A 19,511-nucleotide genomic window follows, 5' to 3' on the forward strand; every position below is an offset into this window, starting at 1 on the left:
CTACTTTGTGGCTGGAAGGTTAGGCATTTCCATTGCCCTTCTTTATGACCAGTACACAAAAAGCAATTTCTAGAGCATGTTACCATTCAGTGCAGTTTTATTGCTTCAGGTGTTCAGGCTCCCACAAGGATATCAGTCTTGTCCACTTTTTGGAACAAAATTTTTATGGCTGTTCCTGATGCTAAACAACTCTCTCGTAGTTTGGATTTATTTGGTTTTTGTTTCTTTCTTTTTTTATCCAGGAGCCAAATGTCATTGTGTTACACTTGGCTAAAGGATCGTGCCCAGAAATCTTACAGAGTTCTGTTTTAGAACTGTTTCAGCAGACATGAAAAATAGCGCAAGCCATTTAAATCATGGGGAAGATCAGCTGTAGTAAAAAGAAGAGAAGGAAAGAAAGATGGGTACATAAGAAATGGGACTACACAGGCTGTGGTGCCTCAGCTTTTTCTGTCAAAAGAAGCTGAGTGAGCTGCAGTTCTAACCTTAGCTGGTTCTTGATTTAACCAGGACAGCTTTTAGTGGTGCTGGTAAGACTTACCATTTGTAGTTCCAAGCACTTAGGAAGGTTTAAGTGACCCAAACTCATCTCCATGGGTTGTGCTACTGCAGAAGTCTTGGAATGGTGAGCAGGTTCTGGTGCCATCCAGCTACCTTACAAAATTTTGTACAAAGAACATAAAAGTAGTACGCGAAATTGTCATTTTGTCTCAGAACCTGAGATGAGGAGGAAGGACATACCTTTTCTGTGACTTACTTGTTGATTTTGCTCATTTACTTTGAAATGTTGTGTGTGATTCCTTTCTCTGAATTCTAACATATATTTTTGTCTCCTTTCCTTCCCTGACCACAGCTCTTGCATCTCATGATTATATATTGAAGATAGTCCCGACGGTGTACGAAGACATGAGTGGCAAGCAGCGATACTCTTACCAATATACTGTAGCAAATAAGGTAAAGAAGCAGGTAGTTCTCAGAGAAGCTCCTTATTGCATCCCAGTGGATGCATGGAGGATCTTCAGTCATCATTCCTCCTCCCTCTTGCTCCTCTGTTCTGCAGCCGGGTACATTTGTTTGTAGGTGAGGAGTAGCCTCTGCTGGGAGAAGGAGGAACTGAAGCTCTTCAAGCTTTGTCTTGCTCCTGGTGCCAGCATTTAACAGGGTTGGATGGAGAGGGCTTGTCAAAGCAGGTGGTGGTATTGTTTTAATCCTAGAGAAGTGTAGTCTTACTCCTGACTTTCTCATATATCAGTTTAACTGAGGGACGTTTCTATAAATTATGTGGAAGGTTTGTACATGCTGCAGGAGCTCTTGTGATTTGTGTCAAGATTCATCTGGGTGGAAACTGCAATGGAACTGAACACACAAAGCAGCACTTACAAGTGGTTTTGTTAATAAAACAGTGTTAATTGTGTTGCACATATCAGACTAAGTCAGCAGTCATCAGCTTTTTATAGATGCTGATTTCAGATATTAAGCCCTTGAACCTGCAGCAGCAAATAGTTACTGGTTGACTATTTCACAGTGCCCACTTTTAGTGGGTTATAATAGTTCTTATAACTTTATAATTCTTAATTTACATTAAATGTGAAAATATTTGTATTTTAATAATACAGTGTACTGACCTTTTAAAGAGAGCTCCTGTTTACTTTTTAATGAAAAAAGTGTATTTCAGTTTAGCACCTGATAGGCAAATAGTTTTAAATGAAAGTCGAGAATGGGTTTATAATGCCTAATTGCTGCTAGTTTGCAGTAACTGGGAATCAAGCATGCGCTCTCATCAACTATTTGTTAGATTAACGTTCCTGTCTAGTGACTTTTGGGCATGTACAGTGTGTCCCAATGATTTGGATGTCTCCCTGTATTCAGATTGCAATGTATTTGTTCTGCTTAATGTCACAACTGTTGTTCTGATAAGACTCTTGCGACGCAAGTTCTGATAGTAATTCGGAAAACAGACAGCAGGAGCTTTTGACGCTCTCATGAACACGGTTGCAAATGGGGGCATTTGGCCAAGACTGACTCATTAGGGCAGGATTGCTGGTGGGGAAAAGGGGAGAGGAAGGAAAAAATGAGGTCAGTTCTATCAGAACTGAAGGGCAGAGAAACAGTGCTGCATCTGCATTTTCTTCTCATTAAAAACAAGAATTCTCTTATCAGTGCTTTAGCCCTTGTCTCCCGCCCTGATCTGTGGGAAAAAGAAATTGGAAGCTATTGGAATAGTCTGCCATAGATTGACAAGTATGAAGAGATTGATATAGTCTTTAAGTGTGGACTGTCTGTCTCCTCTCCCCTTTTCCGTCTTAAGACCCTTGTTTCCTCACTTCCCCAGATAACCACTGTCCCAAGATAGGCTGCAGAACTTCTGCAGTAACAGCCCTGAAAACACGATGACTAGGGACTTCAGTCACATTCTGCTTCTCTTGTCATCCATTGAGAAAAACTAGATGGAAATTTGGGAATTATGAGATTAATGAAGGAGAGGGATGCTGTTTTGCTTGCTCCCTTTGCGCTCACAGCGCATAAAATTATCCTTTCTTTCCTGTCATGCTTATGGGTGTCCTATTGCTTGTCGGTTCTTCATCCTTCTGAAGTGTTTGAGGTTGCCTTTGCCTCTGTATGAAGGAGAATTAAAACAGAAGAGGTGATCTGAGTTGGCAGGCATGTCATAGGGCTAAAGAAGGGAAGAGCAGCTGGGTAAAGAGGCAGTGTGCGTTGTGCCAATGCTGATGGCTCTCGCTGGTTGACAAGTCCCCAGCCTGCTTTGCTTTGATTTTTCTTCAGTCTGTCAAGATAAATGTCCTGTTCCTTGAAAGATGATATCTGTTTCCACTGAGAGCACAGACAAAATATTAGCTCAAAAAGATGTGACATGTGATGCTATGTTGGTGTTAGTATCTGTTCTGCGTTGGCAGTATGCAGTATGTCGTGTTGAGATGTCCTCTGTCTGACTGATTGCTGTTATTAAAGAAATGGATTAAAAGAGACCTTCACTGGCAATTTGAAGATGTCTCTTCCACACGATCTTGGAATATTTTTTGAACCTTTGCCAGTATTTTCGTGTATACAGTTTCATTTTGGCTTTCAGCACGGTTTAAACATGGCACCGTGTGATTTATACTGAGTGGGCAAAGCATTCACGTTGTTGGTCCCGAGGCAAAGGGTTCCTTTCAGACAGGAGCTGCTGCTTGCTATTTTGTGCATGGACAAGAAGGGATTTTCAGGTTCTTGCAAACGAAATTCTGTTTTTAGATGAGTATCCCAGATTTACATGCTGGCAGGATAAAACTTCACTTGCAACCGCTTAGAGACTGCTTGTATTTAAATAGAACAGATCTAAGCTAGAGAAATCGATGACAGCCTTTATGTTTACTTCTGTAACTTTGAATAAAGGTGAGAGTAAGCACCATCACTCTCTGTTCGCAGGTCTATCATTATCAGACTATAAAGACCTTATTTTCCTATTTCATAAGGGTGGGGGACAGTCATAGGAATTAGCTGTTTGCTTCTTTCAGTCTGATCGTTAATACTAAAGAGTGAAGTAAGGGCCAGATCCACAGAAGCAGTTTTATTGCAGACACTCCAAATGGAAGGAGATTGCTCACATTTTCTGCTATTTTCTCCCCCCTTTCTTTTCTAGGAGTACGTAGCCTACAGTCACACTGGCCGCATTATCCCAGCTATCTGGTTTCGTTATGATTTGAGCCCCATCACAGTGAAATACACAGAGAGACGACAGCCTTTGTATAGGTTTATCACATCGGTAAGTTACTCTAAACCTCCAATTCTCCCGTCTCCTGCCTGCCTTCCATTTCTCTTCCGAGTCATTCTTGTCCAGAAGAGTCAAGTTTCTACTTCAGAGCATTGTGACATGATTGAAATAAAGCAGTACATCACCCAATTGTACTGAAGTGTAAGTGAAGTAACTGGTAAACCCTGTGCTCTGACAACTTAATTTGATAGCTAGGCACAAGAAGAAGGAAAATTATCCTATTCCAGAAGTGCCAAACTCTGTCTAGGCAGGATGGTTACTATTGCAGCGTGTCAGAAACTTGGAAGCAAAGCTAATATGATATGCAGTAAAGCATCCTGCAATAAGCTGTCTCTCTAAGATCTAACTTGCAGAGAATGCAGAGCAGTTGCTTTAATCAGTGCTGCTGCTTGGCTTAATATGGGTATGCTGGTTCCAGGCATTTACTCCTGGGTAGAAGAGGAGAAGAGCCGCATTATCGAATTCCAGAGGTGTTTTCCTGACAAGTTATATTTTGATCTATCCAGCTAACATCCTGCAGTACTGATCTCAGCATCTATAACAAAGCTGTACCGTCCAAACTGCTACTTAGGCAAAGAGCTATTTAAAGCTCTTCCAGAACTTTCAAAAATGTGTCCTCATGGAGGTGGCTTAAAATTTAAGCAGCAGCCTGCTGTGCCAGTGAGGTGGAATGTGCAGTAGGTGATAAATTGGCTGGAATGAAAACCTCGGATTTTGAATTTTAAACTGTTTGAATATTTTAATTGGAAGTAACATAAACAGTTGTGGCTGTGTTGCACTTAAAGATTTTGATTTTTGCAGCTTGTGATAAACAGCAAGTTCACTTCACTTCAGAAACACGTGTGATCTCTAGGATACACAAATACCAAGGGGAAGGGACTTGAAGCAAATCTAAATGTCATGGTTTAAGACCTTCTCTTCTTAGCACGTCTGTTTGGTTTCAAAACATAATCCTAAAAAAGGTCAAACATCAGCGTTTTATGACTTGGCATCTCGTACTGCTTCCCCTAACAGTATGCTCTCATAAGCTTCTTACGCATCTTGGTGAGGGTGAGGGTTTGGAGGTGTTTTTAATAGGAAACAGTGTTTGGAAAGGATTGATAGATGTTATTATTAATGGTCATGTCTGTTGCTAGCATTGATTTACTGCTGATAAGCCATTGTGTGCATATAAATGGCATCTTTGTTGAATTCGATACTGTGCTTCAGAGTTTACGTAAGGAGCCTACAGGAGAGTCACTGCTTGTCACCATGACCTTTCGGATTTGAGGTGGCCCCAAGTAGACTTTTGTCACATCCTGTCTGAGAAGTTAACCAGGGACATGCTGGGTGCGAGACTGCTTAAGAAGAGTTTTACAGTTGGATTTTTGTCTGCTTCGTTTGGTCTTTTAAATGGTTATAGTCTCAGCAGCTCACCTGGGGACATTCCAATGGAACATCTTTCCAATGGAGATGCGTGGATGACACTGGTAGCTGCAGTAGCTGTTATGCAGCACATCAGACAGGTGGGCCAGACCGTTGTCAGATGTGGCTGACATAGAGGCAAATCCTTGTTACAGATGCTACATCATGACTATCGGCCTGGGACTATCTGACCCTGGTACAGATGCTCTTGCTCTCATTTAGGCTAGGGATGTTTTACAGTAGGGCAGCCTTGGCTGTGTATGTGCTACACCTTAAAGCTATACAGTGTTTAAGGTGGAATTGAGAATGCTGGTGGAGGGGAGCAGTGCTGTAGAGGATTAAAATACCCTTTGTCCTAGGTTTCCTTGCCCTGTTTTGATGACATGATCTGTTCCATTGTCCTTTCCACTGCTTTAGCCCTTTCCTGTATCTCCAGCATGGCCTTTTGCATCACAGTTGCTCTGGAGACCAGTTTGTAATGATTAGTACTGGGCTGAGGTCCAGGCAGATTGCGCTGGGGCATCTGGAGTCATTGCCAAATGGGGCTGGCTATGGAAAGCATCAGCTTTTGTCTGAGCAGCAGCTGCTTCATTTAACCACAGGAGTGGCTCTGAGGTGGGGGGGGGGGCATCACCTGCAACTCCTTTTGGTGAGCAGATTGTTTATTGGGGCACCCATGAGGCTTTCAGTACACTTAAATGGGCCCTGGGAGTAGGAGAATGTCCTGTTTGAAAGAGACTTTCAGTAGGAAGCAGCATCAGTGTTGGAGGGAAGGATACACTATGGAGGGATGATCCCATGTGGAGAGGTCAGATGAGAGCTGGGTGTTGGCTTTTCAGCAGAGAGCCAAAGGAGTCTCATTCTGCTGCTGGGAAGGTTGTCTGACGGTCTTTGTTAGTAACAAGTTTGCCCCCAGAAAACTTCAGCACCACTAAGAGCAGCATTATAGCACCACAGCAGTGTTCCCAGGCCTTTTGTGTTCCCAACAGGCCCATTTGAACTCAGGCCTGCTCCTTGGGGTTTTGTGCTGTGAAGACTTACCCTAATTTTCTGTACCATGTGAAAAGTGCTTCCCATGCAGGGCAAAATGCATTTAGCACAGATTATACTTTACATGTCACACTTCAAAAAAATCAGTACTAAGTAAGGTTTTGTATTGCCTGTGGGTCAGTGCTGCCGCTGTGCTGTAACTTTGCCATGGATCCTGGGGTTAACCACAGGCACTTGGCATAGTGTTGAACACAGTAGTTTTTGCCTGTGGAACTGTACTGCTTAAAATCAAGGCATCTCCCCAGAAAGAGAAGCCATTCATGGCCTCGTGGTTGAGGTTATGGAGCAAGGGGAAAAGTTTCACTACTGAAAATTTATGAGTTCTGTAAGTGGCCAAACTGAAAGAAGGTTTTATCATGAGGTCAGTGCAGGGCTGGGAGGGGAGGGTGGGCAGAAAATGAGCCAAAGTTCTGCTAAAGCATTCAAAATCCACAGTAAAGAAGAGAATTTTTTTCCTGATATGAGAGGGCTCTTCATCAACCATTCCCCAGTGGTTGCAGGCACAGTTATTTCAGCCCTGGGACCTGTTACTGGTGGGTATCATAGACTCAGTCCTGTGAGGTGTTTAAAACCAGGGCAGCATTATTGCACAAGATGAGCTGCAAGTCAGCCAGAAATCTCTGGGTGGGCTTCTTCAGCTTCCCTTGCTAGGAGTTACCTGGGGATTCTACTGGTCCCCTCTGTCCTTAAAAGTAATGTTCAGATTTTAAGACATCCTAGAGGTCCACAGTCACGCATCTGACACCCGCCTTTCTGTTGTCTTGCTTGCAGCCTTGCCTTTTACATACCCACTCGTGTTTTACTTCAGCTGCATCCCATCCACTATCCTGTAATCATACTCTCTTCAAAACCCTCAAGTGTATCCTGCACTGCATGGCCTCTCACTGCTGTAATTATTACACTTCTGGATTTCTTTTCCTTCCTCCTTTAATGGCCGGGCCTGAGTCAAACAGTAACCTCATGAAGCCAAACGCAGATTATTCCCAGCATAAAACTCCATTAAATATAAATCAGTGCATGATGCCGAACTTCCTTCCACACTGCTAAAGAGCAACGCTCCATACGCATTAGATCTGTGATGATAAGGAAACACGGTGGTGCAGCTTCTGTGCTGACCTAGAGACCAACCCCGGTGCTGCTTTATTTTCTGTTTCAATGAAACAAGAGGGCTGTGTGCGTGCTGGGAGGCAGGCTCCAAGCGAGTGCCAGGTGTGTGTGACTCATAAACACTCAGCAGTACTGAGCTGTGCAGAGGAATATATGTTATTTTTCTATTCCCCACCTCCCTGCTGCACTGAAATCACATTTTCCTACCATATGATGCAAAATCTTAGTGTTGGATGGTTTTTCTGTTGTTTGCGGTGTAACATCTCCCGTCAGCTGAGCTGCTGTGGACTGAAATAACCCAACTCCATTGCGGTCACTCTCCCAGAAAAGTCACCCTGCGTCATGCTCTGAGGGGCAGCAGGGAGGGGGGCACAGCGGGCAGGAGATGGGCTTGTCCCCTAAAAGTACTGACTGCCTTCAGCTGATGCGCTGCTGGAATGCCAACTGTCCAGCAAGAGCCATGTTTTCTGCTGCTCCTCATTTCACTGATCTCACTAAACACATACATGCTGGTTATAAATACACATGTAAATGAGTGCTTTATTTCTTGCTGCCTGTGCTCACTATTAATTGTTTGTTCTGTTGCCACTGCTAACTCCCTCTGAGCTGGAAGAGCTGAACACTGCTGCTGTGTTACTCTTTGGTTTGTAATTTTGACCATGGGATGTAGTGCTCTGTGGGACGAGATATGGCATGGTAGGTTTAGCATGGCACTGGGTGCCCTCAGTGTCAGTTGTTTTGCGTTTCCCTGATAGTCTGCTGTGGTGGCTTACTGATTTGGGACTCCTTTCTCCCTCTTGGCTTCTAGCTCACAGCAAAATCCCCTTTCTAGTCAGGCCCTTGTCAGGAGATAAGCTTTGTATATCATGTCCCCTTCTCACTGACTGATGTCTCTTATTCCAGAGGCACCTAATCCTGCACAATGTGAAAGACCAAATTGAAAGAGCACTACAGTTATGAAGTAAAAAATGTGGGAGTTAGAAAATGCCAGGTCCTGTTTAATTATAACTTGGTTGTTAATCATTATTGAGTTACATTATGTGTATCATACTTTCCATGTGAGCCCTGCCTTGTGCCCTGCACAGGGTGGGATGACACCCTTTGATGAAAGTTTCTTCCCATCCTACAGTATTTTGACTGCTGCCTTATTACTAGCAGGTGGTTTCTATATAAGTCTTATGTTTCTATATAAGCCAAGTTTCCAAATGGACTTTGAGACAGCTATTGTCATGGTATCGAGCCCTTTAAATGTTTTCTCCTTCACAGTTTCCCTGGGAGGCAATTTTGGAAATGCCCCCATTTCACAGATGAGGGAATCGAAGGAGTGTGTTGCAAAGTCCATAACTGCTGGCCTCTTGAGTTTAGGTGCTCCAAGCCAAACAACTTTGGTTTGACATGTCAGAATACTTCTATGTTTTTCTATCACTTGAGAACCTGAAGTAGTCTGTTACGCTGATCAGGAGATTATTTCTTTCCTTAACACTGTTCTTGAAAATGATTACGTGTTTTACTGCTGTTTAAATAATTCAACCCAACACATCTTGCATGGAAAACTTCAGCCCACAAAGAGTTAAGTTGGCCGTGCTTTTGTAAGCAGCCCTTGTAATGGAAAGTGTTAGACAGCCTTAGCTGGAGGTGTCACTGGTAGCTAGGTTTCTCTGTTAGTCACTGTCCTTCACATGCTATTTAAGTATCTTTTGCCTGTTTGCAAACACTGTATCTTGTGAAACAGGGAAAAGACTATAAGGCCATGGTATTTGTAATAGAAAACAGTAATAGGAAGATACGAGCAACACAGAGCTTCTAGAAACTTTGTTAGGTGGAGTTTAGCCCAGAAAGGAACAGCACTCATGCTGTATGCTCCTAGGGACTGGGATTTATGGTTGGCTCTGGCTATGATGAGTTCAGATTAGCACTAAGTTATTCCACTGTAGGGAATGGTTTTCCCGAATAATTGTCATGTCATTATGTCCCCAGTACCGTTACCCGGTTCTTACCATGCTCCCAGAAAATACCCTAGCAGTAGGCAACCCTTTCCCCCAGTTTCAAGCTGTGTAAAAGTTTGCCTCATCATTGACAAACCTGTTCCCTCTCTGTACATTTCAGATATGTGCCATCATTGGAGGAACATTTACTGTAGCTGGGATCCTCGACTCCTGCATTTTCACGGCATCAGAGGCCTGGAAGAAGATCCAGCTGGGGAAAATGCAGTAGCAGTGAAACTCTGCCCTAGTCTCCAAGGATAGGAGCAAAGATTGAGAAATCTGCCACTACCTGTTTTTGTCTTTATTTTCTATTTGATTGAATCAGTAAGTTTTTCTCTGATCAGACTGTTCAGTGAAGACCTCTTCAACAAATCAAAGAAATCTCCATGCATTTCAGAGCTCTGAGAGTGAAAAATCAATGGAATCAGGGCATGGATTTTGATTGTCTCCCCCCCACCCCCCCCAGGAAAGAGGTTGAAATGCCATATACGAAATACACCGTCATCTAAGATCTAAGTAAGGATGACAGTCTGTTCTCTGGGAGGTTCCTATGGCAGTGTACAAACTAAGTAGTAGATTGAAAAGAGTTGAGCTGTCTTGTGGCACTTTTTGGAATTCTGTTGGATTTGCATGATTAGACAATCGACTTTTGTATAAGGCAAAAATTATACATTAGGAAGAAATTCCACCTGTGCTGCCAAAAAGGTGATGATGTATCTGTTGGTGAGGAATGGAAAATGTTAGTCCCCATAGCAAACTTTAGAGACAGAGAGCAGAAATAACATCAAGAAACGTTTTGTGCTTTTATTGAAAGCTCTTTTGTTCAGATATGACCTTTCTAATGAAATGAGCAAACAAGAAGAGGAAGCCTTCCCCCAGCTACCTTTTCCTGGGTAATCTGTGATCCAGGCAGTGGAAGGCTTTTCTTTTACTCTGAATGTAAAAGTGGTTTCATTTCTTCCCAGAAACTGAATATCCAGTCTTGTGTTTACAGGTGGCATGAAGTAAAAAAACCAAACTGAGCAACACAGTTTTATGTGGCCTTTGCTTTGAAAGGGAATAGTTGTCTTTACAGCATTAGCTTTTATTCTTCCGTATGTTTTTTAAACACAGACCACCCAACACTCTGGATTCTGCACTTCTGCTTTATTATTTTTGTTGTTCTTGTTATTTTGGGAAAGGGTTGTATATTCTTTGTGTTCAGAAAAATGGTGCAGTCTTCCCGGTGGATAAGCACAGCTTACTGTCTTGCTTCATGTGTGCATATTGAATACACCTGTCAAACACAGAAGTCTGTCTTTTCAGGGTTTAAGGTGCCTCCCTCTACCTTTAAAATCCAGTCAGGCATCTTTTCTGAGCCCTAGACTGACACTGTTCACCTACAGGTACACTGGTAGCAGGGCAGGCATTGCCACAATCTGGCACCTGCTAGAAGTTGTTTTGTTTTATTCCTTAAAATGGTACCTGAGCTTCCATGCCCATTCATTCAAGCCTTGTCTTCTGGTGCCTCTAATAAATGGAGGGAAAGCTACTGGCAGGTATGGCTTGCATGTAATGGTAGACATGAGTTCACTAAAATTAGACCAATACCCGCCAGCGCGTTTTCCATAGCTTCCTAAATGTTCCTTGAGTAGTAACAGTCTCCGCATGCTTTGTAAATGTCTGAGCTGAGGATAACTAAATTTTAAGTGTTCCAGGATGGATAAAAACCATAAAGTAAATCTTCTACTCAATCAATGCTGTAAATTCTGTGATGGGTGCAGGATTTCTCTTGGATAGTATCTACTGCCCGCTGCCCTTTCCTGGAGGCAGAAGCAGGCAAGCATTATACTGTAATAATATGAATCTTTGAATATTCAGTGTTAATGATAGAGTCAAATGCATTTCAAAAGTATTCCTAATACATGTCTGTTGGAATTGTCTCTTTGCTTTGGAAGTAGGGAAGGTAGCCAGTTTATCCACATGCCAAAAAGAAGAAGCCAACCACAGTCCCCCGCTGTCCTCCGCCCTGTAGTGACTTTGGACAAATTACAGCATTGGAATTTTTCCCTGTTCTTATTATGGACTGATTGCTATTGCTTTAGCTGTAAACTGGATTGTGTAACTTCCTGTATCTGTTAATGTATGGATAGATTTTATACATTTTTTTCCATTTACAAAAATCAACTTGAAAATGAGATGCTTGTCTTCATTTCGATGTGTGCGTCCATGTGCTTGTGAGTGGTACCCACTGGATGGAGGCAGCTGCCCAGTAGGAGCTGGGTTTTCCATTGCTATTGCCTCTCTTGCTGGCTGAAGGATTTCCTCTAATCCACTGTGACCAGCTGAAGCTCACAGCAAAAATGTCCTGGGTTTTCCTCCTGAATTTGTTGAGTCTTTGCTCACAACTTGTGAACCCAGTGGATTACAAGGATGAAACTCTCCGTATCTTAGCAGTGCACCCTTTTCCTGAGCTGTGCAGAAGACCTTTGTAGTGCAATGGACTGTACTGTTAGTTTTCTAAAATGTCTTCCCTGGTGTAATGTCTTCAACACAAACAAGCAAAGCTTGTTGCAAATTCCTTGTGTCCCCTGGCATTTTATTTCTGCCCTTCTCTCCATCCTCAGTCTGTATTAAAATGCTGCCTTCTGTGCAGTCCAAGCCACTTCTCTAAACCAGACCAGTGAAATTGTTTGGCTTTTTTTTGGAAATGACAGATGCATACTTCAGTGTGCCTGCTCTTTCTGCAAAAATGTCCACTGCAATAACATAATAAATCACTTCTTTTTTTTTTTGCTAGATGTGGAAACAAAATTGTACTCGAGTTCTGGCAAAACCCTGCTGAAGAAATGGTCCGTACCTTTCTTCTTCTGTAAACCCAGTCTAAGCCTTTGAGTACTGCCAAGTTAATGCTACCTTCTGGGTCCGCTCTAAGTTGTGGCAAGCTTGTCCATCAGATGTGGATGGCTTGGGTCATGTAATGATGCTACATCATGTGTTTAGAGAAGAATCTGCTCTTCAAATGTGAAAGCAAGGTGGTTTCTGTTGTGGCAGTCCTGCCCCGTGCATGCGTGGCTCACTAGATTTCACTTGTATTTTCAAGCACTTTCTAGAGACAAAATGAACTTAGTTATGCTTTTAAACGTCATTGCAAGCAAAGATGATGTCAAGTCATAGTGGAAGAAAACCATCGACTGGAGGTGTTCATCCATATTCCTGTCTTTTCTCTTCCAAGTCAGTATTTTGACAGAAGTATTTATGGATTTCCAGGAAAGGCATCCCTGTAGGAAATAAAATATTTAGAACTTCCTTTTTAAATTATTCTTTCTAAAGGTACACTCCATCATGTGGTGAGAACCTGTGGCATAGGATGCTTTGTAGTGGTGGAGTTAAAATGTTTCACTGTAGGGAAAGCTGTGCTTGGGTATATTCTAGACAGTATGTGGACTGCTGAAGATTATATTTGAAGAAAAAATTTGGAAATGGGGTAAGAAAAAAATCAGCAGATATTTGTGTTTCATCTGATTTATCACATACTTACCAACCACTGCTCTGTGAAGATCTGCAGCGTAGATTGTAATGTCTGTAGTTAGTTTCGGTATATTTCTCATTTAAAGTTGTTTTTTATTTGTGTGATACACAAGCTGTTCGGGATGAAAATGGCTCTGATGAGTATCTGCTTTAGAACAGGGTTCTGACGTTTCAGATGAAATATGTCAATGAGGTGTTTCTCAGTAGTCCTGGGAAGAAAGGAAGAGGAGGGCAGGGGAGGGAGGACATAGCCCTGTAGTATGTTATGGCAATGTTTAAAGCACAAGTCTTTTGCATTTTCACAGTGGAGATTATTGAGGAGTTTTGGCATTTCTAATCTGCAACCTTATGTTAATAAAATATTAGCCTATTTAGTTCTATAATTAAAAATAAAACTTGTGTTTTGATGGGCTTCTTGTTGCACTACTGTTGCAAAATTAGTCTAAAAGGGCTTTTTTTGTTGTTTTTAATTACCATTTCAGCAAACTAAGCCTTATCACACAACGAAATCACTGTAAGCCAGGTCACTGTGTAGAAAGTTAACATGAGGCTCTTTTGTAATCAGCACTGAGTCACGTCTGGACATTCAGTGCTCCGTTTTGAACAGTACCAACTGTCCCAACCTCCCTCATTTAATGAGAGGTGAGTGGACTGTTCTTGGAACTTGCTGGGTTTGGCTTTAGTCACTGGGCCACTTGGTATATAAAATAACCTGGGGTTTGTTACCCCCCCCCCCCCCTTTAATTTTCTTTTAGCCTTGCTTCACCAAGTGTTGAAATAAGTGTCTGAGGCAGTTATTGAAGATTAAACAGTAAAGGGTTACAACACAGTGAATTTGGGCACTATGTATGTGTGCCATATTAAGAAACCGATTCCTCTTAAGTTTTGATATTGCTTATTTGCATTAGTGTCTGCTACACAACATCTTTGGGAAGGAAGAGATCCTACCCCCTTCCAAATGAACCTCAAGAACATGTTGGAACTGGATGTCCAGCAGGGCCAGGGTAGTGCTCAAGGTTCCTGACTCTTGTCTATAGAATGAGTCAAGGCACTAGGACAAGCGTTTGTCCAGCTATCACCGTGCTGCAACTCAACACTATGGAAACTCTTCCTTCCATATAAACCCCAAACCCGGTCCAGTGTCTACTGCTGCTGCCCCCACTGCTTGGTTCATATCGACCAACACCACCTCCCTCGGGAATGATTTTCCTTGAGAATAAATTCATCTGTGTCCTGGCAAGATTTAGCAGCACCGAATCTACCGGGACGGCGGCGGGAGGAAGCTGGCTGCAGGCTTCTGTCTTCATCCGCGCCCGGGGAGGGATGAATCCCTCCGGCTCCCGGCACGGTGGCAGAAAGGATGCAGGAGCAGGACTGGTGCAGCTGTGACCGCCGGCCACCAGGGGGAGCCGGCGGCCGGAGCTGGGCGCGCTGGTCTCGCGAGACCCCAGCCAGTGCTCTTGGCGGCGGAAGTGGGCCGGCTTCCTCTTTCCGGGTGACTCTGGCGGCGGCGGCAGCGGGGTAAGGGCGGCCCGGTGCGGCCTGTCCGCATCCACCTCCATCCTGCGCGGCGCGGCCCTGCGCTGTGCCCCGGTGGCCGCGGGGGCTGTCCGAGGGAAACGGGAAGGGCCGCGGGCCAGGGGTTTCGGGGGTGGCGCGGCCCGGCTCGGCGCTGCTGGCTGCCTGGAGAGGGCAGCGGGGATGGCCCGGGCTCGCCGGCCCTGAGGCGGATCTGCCCTGAGGGTGGGAGCGTGTTCCGGGCAGAGGTGGCCGGTAAGCCGGTGTAGGATCCCGGCCCCGGAGTGTGGCTGCAGGCCTGCCCCGAGCTGCCTTCAGGGGTGCCCCGTGGGGCTCGGACTCCGGAGAGAGCTCCCGCTGCTCTGGCCTGCTCTCTGGCAGTGGGTGATTTGGTTAATACAGATCAGGCAGAGTGTGGTCTTCAGCTTGCGGCGTGCCCTGGCTTGATGCACAGCCCGGACCGGCCTGCACAGGAGGTGGAGTTAAGCAAAAGTGTCGCTTAATGGGCATGGCTTTGTCAGTCAGGATGAATTAGACCATGACAGTCTTGTAGTGCGGTTGCTAAGATTTGGAGAAAGCCGAAAGCATTCTGCATTTCCTGATCTGTTGTATGCACCTGTCTGGTGGTGTGCTTTTATAGGAGATCCCTGAGCAGTACGAGTTCCCTCTTTCTCAGAGTCCAAAATACATGTTTGCTCTATGAATGAAGCTGGTCTATGCTACAGTGCACAGTTAAGGCTTGTCAGTCAGATGTCCCGCCTTCTGAGAACAGCGAGCTTTGAAGTAGGAAGAATGGTCTGATGTGCACGTGTGTAGCCCATTTGTCAATCACAGGGTCATTGTCGATCAAGGAAGAGGCTTAAACCTTACTTGAAGCCCACTCTGTAAGGTGTATTAATTGGGAGTATGATTTAAGACAGTTAAGAAAGTTAAAATTGTTTTTATGTGCTAGCACAGTTTGTGTGGGTAGGTGATAGAGCCGTGCATATAAGTTCTCAAACTATTGGTTTTCTTTCTGCAGCCAAAATGAAGTTCAATCCGTTTGTGACCTCAGACCGCAGCAAGAACCGCAAACGTCACTTCAATGCCCCTTCTCACATTCGGAGAAAAATAATGTCCTCCCCTCTCTCCAAGGAGCTGCGGCAGAAATACAACGTCCGCTCTATGCCCATTCGGAAGGATGATGAAGTCCAGGTACGCGCACTGTCTTATCTTTTGAGTTGTACCAGCACACGTGAACTTCTGGCTGGTTTAGTTTTCACATATAGCCTGTGTGAAAGGGAAGGGCTGGGCAAATTCATGTAGTTGCTGGAGCTGTGCCAAGAGTTTTGCATCATAGACTTGGCCTGTTGAGGTCACATCAGTGATAAGGAACGTACAAGGAGCACGTTATATTTTTCCGTTTTAGTAATTGCTGAAATTGTCCAGTAATTGATGTTTCTGTGGCACGTGTATAGAAAGAGCGGAGTGGGGATTTCAACCTGTGCAGTTTTGGTTTTTTTGTTGGGATAAGTAGATGCGCTAATTGTGTAAGGGATGCTTCCTGTGTTGTGCTCAGGTTGTGCGGGGACACTACAAAGGACAGCAGATTGGCAAGGTGGTCCAGGTGTACAGGAAGAAATATGTCATCTACATTGAACGTGTTCAGCGGGAGAAGGCGAACGGCACAACTGTCCACGTGGGGATCCATCCCAGCAAGGTACAGTGCATGACATGGGATATGAAATGCATGAGGAGACCTTGCTGGCAAAGGAAAATGCTGTTGCTGGCAGGAGTCGAACCTTGTCATGGCATGTGAAGTAACAGGTGGAGATACTCCAGCACTGGGGGATAATAAACAAGGAAAATGGTGTCATGATAGTAGAGAAGTGAATTGAAATCAAGAACTCCTTGATGTTTCTAGGTCTCATTTGGTGGAGATGACGCTACAGACTTCAGAGTCTTGCTAAGTACTTTGAAGAGCTTGGTATTTTTAAAGCACAAAATGGATTGTTTAGAACAATCCTTCATCTTTACTGCATGGCATTTGCACTGATTAATGAGGTGTTAGAAATGTTTGGATAGATGCTCAGAATAGTGATATGTTCATGTGTGCTATTTTGAACAAAGTTCTGAATCTGGTTTTAGCCTGAAGCCATTTAACATGTTTAGAGTTCATGAAAACCAGGCAAAGCCTGTTTGGATCATAATAGCTCCCTATTATTTGTTTCAGATTAAACAGAAAAACTAACCAAAAGCTGGTTTGAAGCAGATGAAATTAGTCTGCTTCAGCCTTGCCTTGTGGGGACATGTACTGAAGTGTTGGTGGAAGAAATCCAGTTGTAACAGGTTTTCTGATCTAAATGGTTGGTATGTTCAGCAGAGGGAGAGCAGGGTCATTCCGAAACAACATAATGGCTTGTGTGCAGTAATAACATTTGATGGACAAAGTGACATTGCAGTGGAGCCAGTATGCATATTGCTTGTGTGATAAATAGCAGTGAAGGACTTCTGTGCTGGTACTTTATTTCTGTGAAGTTGTCTCTAATTGTGAATCAGACCTTAAAGATTCTGGTTATTAATGCAAAAGGAACAGAAGAATGCAGTGGGGTGGATGAACAGTTTTTACCTCTCTTAGGTAAAGAGGTAGGAATTCATACTAATTATGGGATACCTACATGCACAGTGGAATTGAGGAGGAATGTGCAGGCCTGCTGCAGTCTATGGTTTCTCTGGGATTTGGTTGTCAGTTGGAATTTAAGGTACTCCTTTCAGTAATATCAGCACGTGTGTATCTTCGGCAATTTGAGGGGGCACAGGAGACACTGAAGACCAAAAATTAGGCTTTGTTAGAGAACCACTGAGGCTGTGGTAACCAGTGGTCTGTGCAGTTTGTCTTTGATGTGTCCTTGTTAGTAGTACTTGATAGTTGCCTGGCCACCTCCTGTCTGTGTCTTTATGTGAGTCACCGTGGTGCATGGGCTTCTGCTTTGGCCTGTAGTGCAGGCAGATGCATTGGCTGTTCAGCCAGTACAGCAGTGAGATGCTAACAGCCAGCAAACAGCAGCATGGCTTTCCAGTGTTCCAAAAATTTACGTAATACTGTTTAAAACATGGAGTAATTAAAATAGTGGTTCATTACTTGCTTTTTTGGTGATGGGATCCACTGTACTGCATTTCAGGTGGATGCTTGAGCAGCATAATGGAAATGAGATTTACTTCGAAGTAATTATTTTATTATGTAGTTAATGGAAATCTGGGTGCTCTTCAGTTTGTGCATTTGGCTGTGCATCAAAAGCAGCTGTCCACAGATCCTGAGTGTACCTGGGACAGTTGTGACATACACGCTTGTGAGGTGGGCAGGTGCCAACTTTAAGAGGTTTAACCATGCCAAGTGCAAGGTCTTACACCTGGATCAGAGCAATCCCAGGCACTGCTACAGGTTGGGCAGAGAAGAGATTCAAAGCAGCCCTCTGGAGAAGGACTTGGGGGTATTGGTCGATGAGAAACTTAACGTGAGCTGGCAGTGTGCGCTCACAGCCCACAAAGCCAACCGTATCCTGGGCTGCATCAAAAGGAGCGTGACCAGCAGGTTGAAGGAGGTGATCCTGCCCCTCTACTCTGCTCTTGTGAGACCTCACAAGTATTGTGTGCAGTTCTGGTGTCCTCAACATAAAAAGGACATGGAACTGTTGGAACAAGTCCAGAGGAGGCCACGAGGATGACCAGGGGACTGGAGCACCTCCCATATGAAGACAGGCACAGAAAGTTGGGGCTGTTCAGCCTGGAGAAGAGAAGGCTGCGTGGAGACCTCATAGCAGCCTTCCAGTATCTGAAGGGGGCCTGTAAGGATGCTGGGGAGGGACTCTTCATTAGGGACTGTAGTAATAGGACAAGGGGTAATGGGTTAAAACTTAAAAAGGGGAAGTTTAGATTGGATATAAGGATGAAGTTATTTCCTGTTAGGGTGGTGAGGCACTGGAATGGGTTGCCCAGGGAAGCTGTGAAAGCTCCATCCCTGGTGGTGTTCTGGGCCAGGTTGGACAAAGCCATGGGTGATATGATTTAGCGTAAGATGTCCCTGCCCATGGCAGGGGGGTTGGAACTGGATGATCTTAGGGTCCTTTCCAACCCTAACTCCTCTATGATTCTATGACATACGGAGGCAATTCAGTACCTCAGTCCTACCTGGATCAAATGAGATGGTCTGTGGAAATAGAACTTGTGTGCCAGGGCTGACCTTCTGGGACCATGCTGTGTTACCACAGCTCTGTCAGGTTGCTGTGCTTCAACACTGAAGTGACGCTAAATTCTCTGTCCTTTCTCTAGGTGGTGATCACCAGGCTAAAACTGGACAAAGATCGCAAAAAGATCTTGGAGCGTAAAGCAAAATCCCGCCAGGTTGGCAAGGAGAAGGGCAAATACAAGGAAGAAACGATCGAAAAGATGCAAGAATAGATTATTTCCTATTGAAACCATTAAAGAACTGCTAAAATTTAAACCCGTTATTGTGTCTTCTTTAGGAAGTCTTTATATAGTATCTGGTTTGTGGTTTAATGTTCATTCTCATGTTTTGATGTTGGCTGCGTAAAAAAATACTTCCACTAAATCAAGAACCTTTTCTTTTAAGAAAATAAAAACTCTTTCTCCATAAGGAATGTTTCAACCAATGTTACAGTGCAGTCCTGAAACCTGCATCTAATGACCATTGTGCTTCTGTCTCTTCCACTCATCTTTGACACTTACGTAGATGGGTTCATGGTTTTAAATGAATGTGTTCGTTCTGTGCACCATATATATTGGATATTTTACCAGGCATTTAAAGTAAACTATTTCTTTCCATGAATCTCCTGTAATCCTCTTAAATTATGTGGGGTTTTTCAACTGTCTTATGAATTTGACATTAGAGATGGCATTTTAGAGGTTCACCAGGCACACTGTGGCCAGACATAGCACTGAATTTGCTGTATGATGTCTTGGGCTCCTGGATTAATGATGGAGCTTAAGGACAGGGCTTTACCTCACCAGTGCTGTGCAGCAGAGCTGCCTGGTTTGACAAAGGTAGGAGTGAAGGCAAGCTCAGTGCTACTGATAATACTGTTTTGGATGCACTTTTCCGTAAGAGGAAGTTAGGTTTTTAGTACTTTATACACATAATTGAGAGCTGCCACAGCGTGGTGAAAACC

General features: G+C 43.9%; 2 protein-coding genes across 2 annotated transcripts in view; both read left to right on the forward strand.

Annotated features, from left to right (window-relative positions):
- ERGIC1 (endoplasmic reticulum-golgi intermediate compartment 1) overlaps positions 1 to 11,495 on the forward strand; it is a 58,700-nt gene extending 47,205 nt beyond the window's left edge. Inside the window, exons 8-10 of the mRNA XM_061456668.1 lie at positions 854 to 954; positions 3,641 to 3,763; positions 9,440 to 11,495. Of these exons, the coding sequence (XP_061312652.1) occupies positions 854 to 954; positions 3,641 to 3,763; positions 9,440 to 9,547 (332 nt within the window). The 3' untranslated portion in view covers positions 9,548 to 11,495. The remainder of the gene's footprint in view (positions 1 to 853; positions 955 to 3,640; positions 3,764 to 9,439) is intronic.
- Positions 11,496 to 14,192: 2,697 nt separating this feature from the next.
- RPL26L1 (ribosomal protein L26 like 1) lies at positions 14,193 to 18,826 on the forward strand. The gene is made up of 4 exons (XM_061456670.1): positions 14,193 to 14,349; positions 15,368 to 15,540; positions 15,905 to 16,045; positions 18,655 to 18,826. The coding sequence occupies exons 2-4, from the start codon at positions 15,373 to 15,375 to the stop codon at positions 18,781 to 18,783; spliced, it is 438 nt and encodes a 145-aa protein (XP_061312654.1). The 5' UTR covers positions 14,193 to 14,349; positions 15,368 to 15,372; the 3' UTR covers positions 18,784 to 18,826.
- Positions 18,827 to 19,511: the final 685 nt, after the last annotated feature.

Source organism: Pezoporus flaviventris, unplaced genomic scaffold (assembly GCF_033815535.1).
Source record: "Pezoporus flaviventris isolate CSIRO_AGI_PZ_B2104156 unplaced genomic scaffold, CSIRO_AGI_Pfla_v1 ptg000023l, whole genome shotgun sequence".
In the NCBI taxonomy this organism is placed as follows: domain Eukaryota; kingdom Metazoa; phylum Chordata; class Aves; order Psittaciformes; family Psittacidae; genus Pezoporus; species Pezoporus flaviventris.

Coding starts and splice junctions, on each gene's coding strand:
- RPL26L1 (XM_061456670.1), top strand. CDS start 15,373: ATGAAGTTCAATCCGTTTGTGACCTCAGACCGCAGCAAGAACCGCAAA. Junction 15,541..15,904: donor GGAAGGATGATGAAGTCCAG/GTACGCGCACTG, acceptor TGTTGTGCTCAG/GTTGTGCGGGGACACTACAA. Junction 16,046..18,654: donor TGGGGATCCATCCCAGCAAG/GTACAGTGCATG, acceptor TCCTTTCTCTAG/GTGGTGATCACCAGGCTAAA.